The 15,471-nt window shown below is 42.9% G+C and overlaps 1 protein-coding gene across 1 annotated transcript in view; it reads left to right on the top strand.

Annotated features, from left to right (window-relative positions):
• The window catches only part of LOC306940738 (disks large-associated protein 2-like), a gene marked incomplete at its 3' end in the record, with an annotated part of 155,918 nt that extends 145,111 nt beyond the window's left edge, over positions 1–10,807 (top strand). The window contains exons 9-13 of the mRNA XM_079525897.1: positions 2,151–2,236; positions 3,441–3,850; positions 5,885–5,976; positions 9,217–9,372; positions 10,598–10,807. Of these exons, the coding sequence (XP_079382023.1) occupies positions 2,151–2,236; positions 3,441–3,850; positions 5,885–5,976; positions 9,217–9,372; positions 10,598–10,807 (954 nt within the window). The remainder of the gene's footprint in view (positions 1–2,150; positions 2,237–3,440; positions 3,851–5,884; positions 5,977–9,216; positions 9,373–10,597) is intronic.
• Positions 10,808–15,471: the final 4,664 nt, after the last annotated feature.

The following is a 15,471-nucleotide window of genomic DNA, read 5'->3' as shown; positions in this document are numbered from 1 at the left end:
GTTCATTTTTTTCCTGGAAGCAGACAAGCCAAGCTTTCTCTGAAGGTCTTTCGTTGTCACACATTCACAACAGAGAATTTTCAATAAATCATTCAAAAACGCCATTCTGCCATAGAGAAGTCTAAAAACTATATAGAAATCCATGAAACTCTCAAAGAGTTAATGGGTTAAGAGGAGTGTGGAAGAGAAAGCCTGGATAAATGTTGCACCGCTGTTTTCAGTGAAATACGGTCTCTTAACACATTGACACCTGGTGGATGAAAGTGGTGGTGCTTGTGTGCCAGAGGATCTGCATCTGTTTTAGTATGACGCGCGGCCGGTTTTGGGTTCCATTTTAGATGCTAAATTATTTGCGTTAATGCTAGCGAGCTCAAATGAGGCCAATCCTTGCTCTAGAAAACGCCTATGTTCCAATCACGATCACCGGACAATCAGAAAAGACCTCCAAACATCAGCGCTTTGGTCAAAACCATGTCGGCAGTAAACAAGAAGTGACCGGCAGTGCGCATGCGCAAAACATGTCAAGGATCGCTGAAGAAGGCATGGCCAAGCAAAAAGAAATCGGTTGGAATACAAAGTTTGGATTATAAGTGCACACATGTTTTTACGAATAAAAAATATGAATTTAGGGTGTGTACTTTCATTTATTTTTTTACAAATACAAAATGTGTTTTACGAGTGCACAAATTATGTGTACACATTTACAAATTCAATTTGGCTCTGTTTTGGCTCACTATAGGACATGCCTAACTTCATTCCATTATTTCATCCCTCATTTAATCAAAGACATTATTTGTGCACCCTGGATTCACTTCGTGAGCAATACTGTTATAGTAATACATCTGTAATTGGACTTCCCCTTGTCCTGTCTCTCCTGGTACAGACTGTCCAACAAAGAATGAATAGTACCATATTTTATAAGCATCTTCATCGTGTACAGTACACCAACGTCATTATCATCATCATCACTGTCATCTCCCATGACATCAGCACGTCTCTTGTCAGACCATCGTCAGGTAAGTAACCTTTACCATTTCATCCCATATCTGTCTCCAGTAGTCCTGGAAGGAACTGAAAAGTGTTCACCCCTCTGTGTGTGTGTGTGTGTGTGTGTGTGTGTGTGTGTGTGTGTGTGTGTGTGTGTGTGTGTGTGTGTGTGTGTGTGTGTGTGTGTGTGTGTGTGTGTGTGTGTGTGTGTGTGTGTGTGTGTGTGCGCGTGCAGGCTGTACATCAGGCACCAGTGCCTCATAAAGTGAACCATGCATGGGGATATTATAGAGGAATTAACCACCTTGCTTGTAGGGAGCCAGAGTCGTTTGGTTAGGGTCAGTGGTTCAAAGGAGAATGCAAGAACCTGCACTGTCATGACTTAATATTTTGCAGCAATGCAATGATGACAATGTATTGACAGATATTGAATTCAAGTTAGAGAGCATCACCTGATAGTGTAGATCGCTCCATTGCACGAACATACCGTAGCACGATCGCATGTCCTAATGTCGGAAAATATTCCATGATGGCCAGTGACAACAAGGAAGAAAAAAACAGCCGCTCGTTGCACGCCGCCATTCTCCATAGCATTCCATTGGGGGGAAATTTCCCAGCGGCCACCAGAAGCTAGTGAAACTAAAGTAGCCGCGGAAAACCTCTTTTGTCTCATACGTTATCAAAATCGCCCAATAAAACAAATAAAACATAAGTCGGGCTTCTCGTGTTTAGCAAGGAAAGACACTAACAATAGACTCTGGAAAATCGTGTTTATCAATTAAAGTGTTAATCTGAAGGTCATCGGTTGGCCTCCCAGCCCACCCAGGTCTAAGTGTCCCTGAGCAACACACTTCAAACTCTAACATATACAAGTCAGGTTAGCTAGCCTATATTTAAACTTTGCTTTTCCTTTTACACTTTACAGCCTCACAATACACATGCACAAAAAAGGAAAACTCCACTACCATTATTATAGATACTTCATGCTGTAGAAACCTTTCAACGCAATGTGTTGGAAAAGATAAAGGGCCTGTAGCAGACAAGAAGATTCCACGGGTAGAGCTCAACTTTCACAAGATGTCACACACTGCTTCATCAAATCTTGTTTCAATTTAGTGCACAAGTTTCATGGAACAGCATGCTGTTTTGTTTGTGCTCAACAGGTGGAAACTGTGACGGACTCTGAGACTGAAAGTAAAGGCCTTCCTCAGTTCCATTCCATTGGCATCCAGGTGGAGGATGAAAAACGGTACGTGTTTAGTTTTAGTGTTGTATCTCTGCCACATTTCTAGTAGTAAAAAGTCAATATTTAACTGACAATAATGGAAAAAAATATATAATAATCCTAATTAATGGGACACTTCACCCTTTTTGGAAAAAATAAATATGTTAATGAAGTTTAGAAGATTTAGAACACTTTCCTGGGGGTCTTTATGTGTGTAATATGTGGTTTTAGATATTTTAGATTTTAACAGTGAGCCCAGTGTCTCTGATGCCATGTACATCTGAATGCACAAACTATCTCTGATTCTGATCCCATAATAGTGTTGTTATTGCGACCGAAGGTAGCAGTTAACTATGGAATCGTGCATTTCACGTCAGTGTGTTGGTCGGACACCATCAGTGTGTTGGTCGGGAACTATGGTGCCCAGGTCTCGTTACATCATGTGACATCATCAGGGATAGAGATGTGGAGACCCTGATGTCATAGTAAATGCGACTTGCTGTCGCAGTTAAGCCCATATATGGAGATCCCTGATGTCATCAATAATGGCCAGAAACTCTACATCTGACCTCAACCCTCAAACCCTTAGATCTCCATATATGTATTTAGAACCTGTTCTGACATTCCATATGTTAATCCTTCCCCATCCATCGATTCAAACTCTAGACGGGCCTGCCCCAAAGTTATTAGTACAGGCCCGAAAACGAAGCCCCGGCCCTACCAGGGCCCTCATCAAACCCTGTACACTCAAGAGAATGGCCGCTACCACCCTTAGATCTCCATATGCTGTATGGAGCTGACCTGTATTGACATTCAATATATTGATCTGACCTCATCAAACCCTGTACACTTAAGACATGCTCCTTATATGGCCAGTACAGAAATCATTCCATGTTGATCTGACCCTCCATGCCAAAGCGCCAGTGCTTGCCCAGCAGTCTGCCGTCAACGATCGCGGATGCGTGCACGCGACCTAAGGTCGCTTCTCGCCCTCAGGCGTCTTACTGGTTAGTTACATAATCCCATATATATCTGTATATATATATATTCCTCTGTACTCCCCTCCTGTCATTGTGTGTGTGTGTGTGTGTGTGTGTGTGTGTGTGTGTGTGTGTGTGTGTGTGTGTGTGTGTGTGTGTGTGTGTGTGTGTGTGTGTGTGTGTGTGTGTGTGTGTGTGTGTGTGTGTGTGTGTGTGTGTTGTGTGCGTGCCTGTGTGATTGTGTTTAGTCAAGGGCGGTTCAAGCGCTCCAACAGTGTGACCACGGCGGTACAAGCTGATATGGAGCGTGAGGGCTTTCCCTCCATGGAGGACAAGAGCCTACAGTTCGGCGGGGCGTTCGGCCGCCACTCTGAGCCCAGCACGCCCACGCAGTACGGCGCCACGCGCACCGTGCGCACCCAGGGCCTGTTCAGCTACAGGGAAGACTACCGGACATCGAGCGGGCCGCCCAGCCCCCAGCCCGCTGAACCCTGGCTGGTGGAACCCAGCCTGGAGGGCTCTGAGACGGGCCGCGCGTCTCCCCTCCGCAGGGACGGCAGCTGGTTCATGCAGCTCCTTCACAACGAGACCAAGCGGCTGGAAGGATGGTGCAAGGACATGGAGAGAGAGGCGGAGGAGCACGACCTGTCGGAGGAGAGTGAGTGTCCAGAGGGTAAAGACAACGCGCTAAGCTCTTCACTCTGCTTCCAAGCAGGGCCTTATTTGGTCCCCATTTTCTGATGCTGTCTTTCTGGGATCCACAGCCTGCATACTATACAAAGCGCAGTAAACAACACTAAATTGCATTCATATACATTACTTACAATTTCAGCAATATACATAAGAAATACACAAATTCACATTTCCAAGCCTATCAAGTTGTCAACACAAGCAAACAGTTATACTGTAATTTTAAGTGTGGTGTGTGTGTGGGCTGTTCATTAGGGCTGCAACGATTAATCAATTAATTGTAATCAAATCGATTATTCAATTAGTTGTCAACTAAATGTTTTTTTTGTTTTGTTTTTTGTAGGCCTCAAGATCAGCTAGATTATAGTTATAGTCACCAATGGACACAGTTTTTTTTATTTTTTACATAATAGGTAGGCCTAGTTAACAACTAGTCGACTAGTCGACTAGTAAACTAGGCAACTAGTCAACTAGTAAAAATCACTAAAAGTGAAAGCCCTAGGTTATAGTGAGTATATATAGTGAGTATTGAGTATAGTAGAGTATATACTAGTGAGCATAGTGAGTATATAGTGAGCATAGTGAGTATATAGTGAGCATAGTGAGTATATAGTGAGCATAGTGGGTATATAGTAAGCATAGTGAGTACTGTATATAGTGAGTATACATAGTCTTCATATAAACTCATATTACTCTAAAAGACAGAGATACATAGATACACAGTAAAACCTCAGCGTTCATTTAATGCTGAAAGTATACAAATGGATACATACAGGGTCCATTGGTTACATTCGTATACTCCCAGTTACACAGGTTAAATTTGTATCAATGACTCGTCAGGGATGTCATAACTAAGCGTTGCATAGCTCAATCGCTTCAGACTCATGGGGTCCAATCCATGTACCACCAAACTTTTTCTCACGACTTGACTCAAGTCAACACGTGTGTCAACACGTGACAAAGTATGCATGAAGGCTTATGTCGCATTGCGATGTGAGCTTGTATATCAGCTTTTTTCTGCGTGCAATACTGTTGCGCAATGAAGTATAAATGTCTGCACCTCACTAGCCAACACACAAGAGGAGGTTGAATTAACTGAAACCAGCGCTCCCCAAAACAACAGGTTTGGAGATCTGTTGGGAATTGATTACATGAAACAGTCACCCATGCGACCAGTCTCAATGTTTGTAAACAAATAATTGGTCTATAGTCCTAACATAGACAGACAGTCCCGACTTCAATAATGATATCCTCACCAATTTGACATTTAAACATGTAAGTTGCCTTAATGTCATATTTTACACTTATATATTCCGGGGTGAGCAGTCTGCGCACGCTTATCCGACACACCAAAGGTCCGACATGCAGAAATCACCCATCGCTCCCGACATGCGTTACTTGCATCTTGCTTTCGGTTAGGGTTTGGGGTAGGTTGTCGGACTGTTAGTCTGCATATCTGGATTTCAGCAAGTGGTGAATGGGACTTACTGTAGGTCCATTGTCACTGAATTCACTGAAAATAAGTTATTTTAAGTTTAACATGTGTTGCTTCTTATAACCACACTGTGTAGAAAAGCGATGCTAAATACACTGATTTGTTAGTGTTTGTTATGTCAGATAACCAACACCTTTACCAGTCACCGGAGGGTTTGTTATGTCAGATAACCAACACCTTTACCAGTCACCGGATGGTTTGTTATGTCAGATAACCAACACCTTTACCAGTCACCGGAGGGTTTGTTATGTCAGATAACCAACACCTTTACCAGTCACCGGAGAGTTTGTTATGTCAGATAACCAACACCTTTACCAGTCACCGGAGGTTTGTTATGTCAGATAACCAACACCTTTACCAGTCACCGGAGGGTTTGTTATGTCAGATAACCAACACCTTTACCAGTCACCGGAGGGCTTGTTATGTCAGATAACCAACACCTTTACCAGTCACCGGAGGGTTTGCATGTGACATATCTTTGTTTCTGTGTCTATCCTCATCCTTTAGTCCTTGGGAAAATCCGAAGTGCGGTGGGCAGCGCACAACTCCTCATGTCCCAAAAGTTCCAGCAGTTTTACTGGCTATGTCAGCAGAATCTGGTAAGTGCACAGTTAACAGACCATACAGTAAAGTAAACAATCCCTATACGTTCACCAATACCAACTCTGTGTAGATCTATGCGACTGTGGTTCAAGAGGTAGAGCAGGTCGTCCAATGATCCATGGGTCGGCGGTTCGAATCCCGGCTCCTCCTGGCTACATGTCGAAGTGTCCTTGGGCAAGACACTGAACCCCAAATTGCTCCCGATGTGCTGGTTGGTACCTTGCATGGCTTCCGCCGCAATCGGTGTATGAATGTGTGTGAATGGGTGAATGTGATGCACAATCTATGTAAAGCGCCTTGGATAAAGGCGCTATATAAATGCACCATTTACCATTTACCATTTATGCACAGATCCAGTGGTGGAAAGTAAGTAACTACTGTACTGTAAGTACATTTACTTAAGTACTGTACTGCACTTTACTTACTGCTATTTTCAAATTATTTTTATACATTGAATATTTATTTATACATTGAAATTGTACATTCTGCATAATGAGTACTTTTACTTTTGTTACCTTAAGTACATTTTGATGCCAATACCTTTGTACTTTTACTCAAGTACATTTTGAATTCTGGACTTTAACTTTTGACTACTAAATGAGTAGTTCTACATTGCGGTATTGATACTTTTACTTAAGTAAAACATTTGAGCACTTTTTACACCACTGGCATAGAACCCATTTTCATGATAAATAAACAGCTAAAGAAGACAGAGGTGTTGCAGATGCCCCTGAGGCGCTGAGGGTGCACATTGTGGTCCTTCCAGAAATAGACCTCCCAAATCGATAACGGCTAAACAGACCCTCTGCTCATATTGACCCCGCAGTAAGTGAAAGGGGAATTACAATAGGAAAACGGAGCACCTGCGTTCACACCGTTCGAGGAGGCGGGTTGGTTCAAACGGAGTCCTGGGAGTTTGAATAATGAAGCTGCCATCGTGGTTCATTGTTCACATCTCATGTTGGTGGTGAGCTGGAGAAAGTCTTGCATTTTCATAAGAGCTGGCCACTAATTACTCACACAGCCCTGTCAGCGTGTGTTAGCAAAGAGGAGAATTATGAATGGGGAATATCTCCTGTTGAGATAGAGGGGAGGGAGGGAGAGAGAGAGAGAGAGAGAGAGAGAGAGAGAGAGAGAGAGAGAGAGAGAGAGAGAGAGAGAGAGAGAGAGAGAGAGAGAGAGAGAGAGAGAGAGAGAGAAAACACAGTGTGTGTGTGTGTGTGTGTGTGTGTGTGTGTGTGTGTGTGTGTGTGTGTGTGTGTGTGTGTGTGTGTGTGTGTGTGTGTGTGTGTGTGTGTGTGTGTGTGTGAGTGAGTGAGTGAGTGAGTGAGTGAGTGAGTGAGTGAGTGAGTGAGTGAGTGAGTGAGTGAGTGAGTGAGTGAGTGAGTGAGTGAGTGAGTGAGTGAGTGAGTGAGTAGAGAGAGAGAGACGGGTGTTCATTCATACCCTTCACACGGCCACACAAGAAACTTAAATTAGCCTTCTCTCTGTGTGGTACCTTAAAGGTGGTGCTTAGCTCTATTTCAAATGGTCTCTCTCCCTGTATCTCTCCCTGTATCTCTGTCTCTCTCTCTCTCTCTCTCTCTCTCTCTCTCTCTCTCTCTCTCTCTCTCTCTCTCTCTCTCTCTCTCTCTCTCTCTCCCCTCTGTCCCCAGATGTAATAGGATGATGGATTAAATTCTACATTGAGACTGACAGGGCTTAGATTGCTCCAAGCGCTTGAACATGGTTGAGTGTGAGGGAGCATATCCACTGCCTCTGCTGGAAAGAGCGAGAACTGCAAAAGTCTTGACATAGTTGTGGATGTGCGTTGAATTTGACTGAGGGACGTTACACTACAGTACATTAACTGAGAGTGTTCACGTACAGAGTATGGTGAACCTACAGCTGTCAATTGCACAATGTGATGTCATTTGGATTCAAATGAAAGTTGACATTGCAGGTACAGAAGCTCAATTTGGAAAGCAGCTGTGTCATTTCCAGACCTGTGTGTGTCTGGAAATGACACAGTGAACAGCTTGTTGAACATAAAAAAGATTTATCTTTATTAATCCCCCAGGGGATGTTCAGTTTCAGCTTCACCCAGCTGATGCTCAGCGTCATTGATGACGATCGAGCACTGTTCAGCTCAGAAACCCATGGTTTCTACAAGACCCCGTTTTGAAGCCGGAATTAAAATCCACCATGTTTGAACTTCCGGTCCTGAACAGAAGCCGGAAACAACCGCTATTGGCTGCAACCGCAGCAAGGGCGGGTCTTCACTCGGTAGAGACGCCAAATGGCCTCTCTATAAGAGAGAAAGCCGCTCAATTTGGAGTAGGCGTTGTTTACCGTAAGCCATGATATGCTAAAACTGGCTGTTTTCCTATTATCTGACTGCAGTTCAGTGACAGTGTTAATGTCCTTTGTACAAGGCATTGTGCGTGCGTGCGTGCGTGCGTGCGTGCGTGCGTGCGTGCGTGCGTGCGTGCGTGTGTGGGAGAGATACACGGTTGCCTCCACATCAGCATTTACAATGTACCCTCCACATGAGCTTTGCAGTGTTGTAGGCATGGTTCCTTTTTTCAGCTCATGTTAGAAAGCTCCACACAATCACCCAGTAACAACTGCATGGTCTGATATTAGCCCTCTGCTGCCTCTCAGTGGAGTTAAGACTACTCATACAGTACATGCCTAGATAGGTACTATGGATGGTGATAATGCCGCAGAATTACTGAAGCATAGAAGATGGCCTCATTTGGCTGACTGAAACAGGTCCGCTTTAATCACTTCTCACATTTCACTGTTACTGTACATATCTCAGATTCCCAAGACGTGGGTGATGTGCATAGATTACCATATCATCATCTAACAATCCCACTGAATAATGTTTTTCATACAGGAAGTAATTGTAATAGTATACTGTATATTATCGTCTCTGTCAGGTGGAGACCTCCACCTGACAATATGTCCAAAACTGTTACTTTTTAGGATTCAAATAAAAAAATGGTAAAAGTAGCAGATCTACAAGCTCAAAACGTGCCGCTTCGCGCCACTTTTAGAGCTTGTGGATCTGCTACTTTTGATACTTGTGACGCTGTAGGGGTCACGTGGGGCATTTATGAAAAATCACAAAAAAGTTAGAATATGAAGATAAGAGGTTTCTGCCCGACAACAGCGATTCATTGATTACAATAGGACAATGCAGAGTGCGTTTGTTTGTATGTGTTTGTCATCCCTTACCATGCCTCCGAAAGGACCCCAGTGCCATGCCCAGACCCACCTCTCAGGACCTGGCTGGATTCTGGGACCTCTTGCAGCTATCCATTGATGACGTCACTGCCAAGTTTGACGAGCTACAGCAGATAAAGAGCAACCAGTGGCAGCCAGTGGAGGAGAGCCCCAAGAAGCCGGTGAGGCAGTGGTTTTTTGATTTAGCATAAGATCCAGGCATTCCAAGTGGATTATTTTTCATGGTATGGCAAGTAGAATAATGTTTTCTATTCCCATGAACTATCGTTGACGTTGTTATAGCTAGTTTGTCAGGTAGGTCAGACAGCAGAGGGCACTGTTTTTCCTTTTTCTTCAACGTCACGCCGCGATGGTCACCGCTCACACAACACATCTCTCTGTTTTTACTAACCACTGTTTTGGTCTCCTCTTCACCGAAAACTGGACTATGAATAACGCTTAAGGCCCACGTACAGTATACTCCAGATTTAGGTGATAACCTACTCACCTAAACGGTGATGTCAGCTAGTAAAAAAGGAGAGATGTGTTCGGGTGAGCGGTGAGTCGCCTATCACAGTGGTTTCAGTGACGTCATGTTGTAGTTTTTACCTTATTTTAGCCCCCGTCGCTAGCCACCACTAGCATCCATGGTAAAAACACCCGAAATACCTCCTGAAATATCCTCTGTTCAGGTGCGCGTGCACGCAGTCTTTAGTGACTTTAGGGCTCATAATGGGATAAAGTACGATGTTCAGGGCTTAATAAAACATGAATTTGAGCTTCCGCTAACAATATAAATGATCCGAGCGTCAGAATGGCTGATTTTGACTTCCGGTTCAAACATTACAACAAGAGCTCTTCTCATCTGCTCATGTTGTATATTTCACTGGCACTGGCCACCTACCGCCCTATATGGTAACTGGCGTTCAAGGTGTTAAACGAGGTACTGTAGATGTTTCTAGGTGAATATAATCATCAACCTGAATGAAGGGGGGCATCACCACACTGTGTCATCACAGTCAATTTCCATGAGTAAACATTTCATGCTCAATGGCTCATGATGGGAAAAGTAGTTCCTTCATTCTTATGTACACATTCTTGTACCTTCGCCTTTTTTTCCCCATTTTCCAATAATTTTTATGAACAAAATTAAATGTTTTATAGTCATGATTCACCAGGACCGTGGTTGGCTTAGTTCCAGGTCTAAAACTCTTAATATAAGGATTTCTGAAAAGTGTATGGAGAAACGAATAGAATTTGAAGTATATGACGTGTAAAAATATGACAGCGACTGTTATGGTCAGTGTTTGCGATGCAAAGTATTTGTCACGCTCACGATGTATGAGGACCTTTGGTCGCATTAACTTCAAACTGAACCCTGGACCATGTCATTTTGTCTTTGTTAAGGAGCGGAAGTGGCCGCCGCCTCTTCCCAAGAGGCCTGTGAAGCGCGGCATGACGCGGGAGCGTTCTCTGGACCTGGAGGACCGCCAGAGGCAGGAGGCCCGCCGACGCCTGATGGCGGCCAAGCGGGCGGCTTCTTTCAGACAGAGCTCGGTCTCGGAGAGGGCAGACAGCATCGAGATCTACATCCCAGAGGCCCAGACGCGACTTTGAGGTCCAAGGACTCCCCGCCCCCTCAAGCCCCTCCGTCCACAGCACCGCCACACCAGCAGCAGCTAGTGGCATCAAACCCAGCCTCCTTCCCGCACTGGTCTACCTGTTGTCACAGTGTCCCTCTACGCCTCTTTAGGGCTTTTCATCCATATTCACCATCCCCCATGCCCCTCCTCCTGAGGCCATGAGGGACCATTTGCCACAGGTTCCACCCCCCAACGAGAATGAGCTGATATATACTGAGGGATATATATATATATATATATATATATATATATATATATATATACACCAGAAACAAATGCCTCATTTATTTATTTATTTATTTATTTAAAACCCAGTCATTTCATTGTCTCATCTGCCAGCCTCTGGGTGAGTAAAGGGTGAATCTGTACTTTTCCCACCATTGTTGAAAAGACTTACAATGTGCAGCTTGTTTAACCACATGAACCCTACAGTAGCATCCCTATTCTGGGCATGTCATAATAGGCCAACATTTGAATATTTTCAGTGAAGATATTTAGTGTCGAGGGAAAAAAGGAGTCAGATTCCGGTCAACAAAGTATGGGTTTAAGTGGTTAAAGAGTCTCTCACTAGCAACAGTGGTCTTGGGCTGATGCACTCAGTGTGGCAAGATAAGACAGCGGTGGCGAAATGGATCAGTGTTTCGTCTGAAATAATATTCTTTGACAGAACCGAAAGGCCCCTGAAACAATATCTTAAATAGGTGATAAAACTCACCACTGAATTGATCAATTCAAATCAGTGGGTTTACCAACTCTTTGTAGCAGGTTGGGGTGCCATACTCTTAGTAATAGTAAAATGCCATCATACAGTGATTGGTCATTGTCAAGCAAGTCTGAAGTCTAAACTCTTTCCTGGCCACATTTGTTGTCAAACTGTCCAAACTGAAGGGAGTGTGTTGTGCTGTATATTGGGACTAACATAATACCAAAGTTCAAGAGCAAGTTATCACGTGTGAAGTGGTTGCACAGTTAATATTATCATCATGTGACCAGGTGTGCTGCAGCTGTGGACCAGTGTTGCTGAGAATGACATCGGACAAAAATCATCCAGAGTCTTTGGCCGACATTTATTCATCTCCATTCACAACGTCATGGTGCAGTATCGTCTCTCTGAAGAGAAACACCTTTATTGTACCTGTGTTATTTACTGTGTTCTGCTGGACACGTTACCATTTCAGAACAAATATGAAACGTTAACCTAACACGGCCAAGTCCGGAGTGTTAATTTAAATCTGAGAGTGAAGAATCGACTCTCTTGAACCCTAGCATCCCTATTTTGTGGCGAACATTTGGCAGAAAGATAGCATATCTTCAAGCAACGCACAACACGCAGTGCCTTGTGAGCTTGTAGATATTGTGGATATTTTCGCCAAAGAGGTTTGGTGTAAAGGGGGGGGAAAGGGAGGGGTCCTATAATATAGAGACCCCTGGGGGACCCCGCTCAAACAACATTTAGCGGTGAAATTAACTCTCCGGATTTTACTGTTAAGAAGGGAAAAGAGGTGACCAAGTCATAGAAATGCATTTTGCAAATTGCACCGTATATCATTTGTGTTTGTATTTCCAAAGGAAATGTAGTTTATGAAGATCATGTCATATTGTTGCAGTTGAATTGCAAGGACAGATTTGGAATATTTGCCACAGAACACATCATCAGTCTCTAGTTCATCAACTGTACTCCTGTGTTTCCCCCCTCATTTCTTTCTGGTGGCATTCAACACTCTTTTAACTATAGTTGTGATGCGAACATATTTAATTACACATATAATATTTGACCGGCATCACAAGCTACAGTATACATTTAGTAGTAAAGATTTACAAAGTATAGATTATTTCCACAGTGGAATGGTCGTGTTTCTGAGATAACAGAGGTCACGGACTCATAAACCAATGGGGCTACGTGTGATCTTTTATTCCAAGTGGCGCATAATGAAGTGATTTCTGTTCTTGTGAAATGCTCACGTAGTCTAGGACAGACAGGTGCAAATGACACTTTAACAATATTCAGTTACTATAGTAAATGGTGCTGCTTTTTACTCTAAAACTGTTGTCCTTTACCCAGTCCTATGTGCACGCACACACACACTCAAGGACTTTTTAAACAGAGATTTATTAATATGGTGCCCATTGTCTCTCTAATGAAATGTGATGGACTCTGATTTTAGAAAAGATCATCTTTGCAATGCTTTTGGCCTCAGTGATGCAAAATGAGGAGAACGTGGTTTCATTCTATTTATACGTCTAATGGGAGAGATTGCAGGCTTTGACATTCAACGTTCTGACATTCCGCCAACCCTAAAGTGAGTAGTTATGCCCACCCTGAGCCAGGGGCATATTGGTATATTAGTTCAATACTGTACTGTACCTGTCCATATTTTATACGGCACCAACCATGATTAACTGATATTTACACTGCATGCCTATAACTCCATATATCTATCCAACCACAGATGATTAAACACTTGAACCTTGTCATTGCTATTCTGGGGGGGGGGGGGGGGGGGGGGGGGGGGGACATTCACAGATCAAAGCCGATCTACTCAGCTTGTTTCGGCCTGTGGGAATACGGTCACCTACGTATAGGGTTTACTTTAAACGGATTACAAATTATTTAGGGCCAGTAAGATTAATGCTGCAGTATTCATTTTGGCAAATGGCGTGTGTTATCATAATTAGAATCGACCTTCATTGGGGGGTTGAGTTCCATGTGCAAGCTTGGAGAGTTGATGGTTAGCTACACAAAAAAGGTTTAGTTGTTTGGTTGTGAAATGGGTGTTGGAGTCGGCATCTATCTTGAGTTGACGGTTGCAAGAATCATTTTTGGAGGTCGACTTTATGTGACCCACAGCTAGCATATCTGACACCCATGTTTTGTGGAAAATGTGCATCAGTGCCAACTTTGAAACCCTTAGTTTACCAGATGGCCTTAACCAAAATACTACTGAATGTAGAGCCCCTTGCAACGCAAAAAAGGTTCAAGGATGTTTACAAGTGCTGTCAAAAGATCCAGTTAAATTTGATTAAGAGCTGAGCATGCAGACTTGGAAGGAAGTGGAGTAGTGGCTCCAAAAATAGTCATATTTAATGTTAGTCAAACTATATTTTAGTTTTGTTGTGTATTATTTGTTATTGGCAAAACAAAACAAAATTCAACATAGCCTACAATGAGAAAAACTGTCAAATTAAATTAAAATCTCAAATCTCTCTAGAAATATCCCGGTCGGTCTTTGTTCTGCCAATCTTAAAGTGGTGTTGGATTCTATGGGTGCATAGCCTACAGTATTTACTCTGTTCCTATTCATGTGGGCAATGTTTTGAGGTGTGAGTTGGATTGCAACTTGATATGGAAATGCTTCAGTGTAATGACTTATTGGGAATTGTTAGGTATCTGGAATTAAATACAGTTGACTCCATCACCTTAGCCAAATGAGGCCCACCGTCCCAATGTTGGGCATGTCATAATAGGTGGGATCTGCAATCTCAAAACATGCTTCAATGCTTGTAGATCAGCTATTTTTGGTGAAGAGGGGGAAAAGATCACACCTGTGAACTGAGTGGTGAAACTATGCTTTTATTGTTATATAGAGTTTTAGTGGTTATGGAGCCATATAGTAAGCAGTACAATTGCTGGTACAGTTTGCCGGTTCAGCTATCATTACTTCCTGAAGCTGGTGCTTTCTTTCTCACTTTTTAAAGTATATACATATATTCGTTTCACTTCATTGGCTAGCGATTCACGGCTGGAGTCAGGCTAACCTAAGCAGGAGGAATATTTTTGAATAAGCTCACAACTTTGGACGGCTATGGTGTGACATGGGATGAAGCCTGTTGATGAAGACGAATTAAATCACTATTGTGCACAACTTTTGCCCTTTATTTAACCCAATCTTTGGATCTAACATGATGAGATGGCAGCTGTTGTTGAGATGACCAGGTCCCATTAACAAGGGCTTGGGAACACACTGTTTTCAGTACATACATGTGATTCTGGAGAGCTTTTTGTGTTGTTGTTTTACTTACGGAAATACTGCACCTATTATTTGAGCTCTAGTTTAGTAGAGAAAGTTCTTCTGATTCTTCTGTTCCCTCAGATGTACCGGTATGTTCCCTGCGCCTTATATTCCCTCAGATTTATGTTCCCTCAACGTTGTTCCCTCAAGGTTATGGTTACGGTTGGGATTGGGTTTAAGGTTGCGGAAACATAGCGTTGAGGGGACATAGAAAACATCAACAAAAATTCAACCTACTTGAAAACAGCTGATTGGAAAAGACTGCATACTGTACACTGCTGATCAGCTAAGCATTTAATTTCTAATTTCATACAAGGGCTAGAGCTGTTGCAATATTGACGAGCAAGTGATTTCAGTTTACAATCTTGAATCCAGTTTCAAATGGTAGATAGATTTATTATTAATTGTTACATTTTGTGTGAACGTGTATGTTTTCAATTGCAAAACCTCATTTCATGATCAACCATTCTCTTTTCCAAATTTGAGAACATTTGGACCTCTCCTACTGCACCTTGAAATAGTAGAAGTTCTTTCCAAAATGCCTTTGTCTGTTTATATGGAGGACAAAGACATTATTCACTATTTGAGACCCTCAAACACTCTAAATGATTTTCTTTTTATGTTAATT

Source organism: Electrona antarctica, assembly GCF_951216825.1.
Source record: "Electrona antarctica genome assembly, chromosome: 17".
Classification (NCBI taxonomy): Eukaryota; Metazoa; Chordata; class Actinopteri; order Myctophiformes; family Myctophidae; genus Electrona; species Electrona antarctica.
This window is presented reverse-complemented; position numbering and strand designations above follow the sequence as displayed.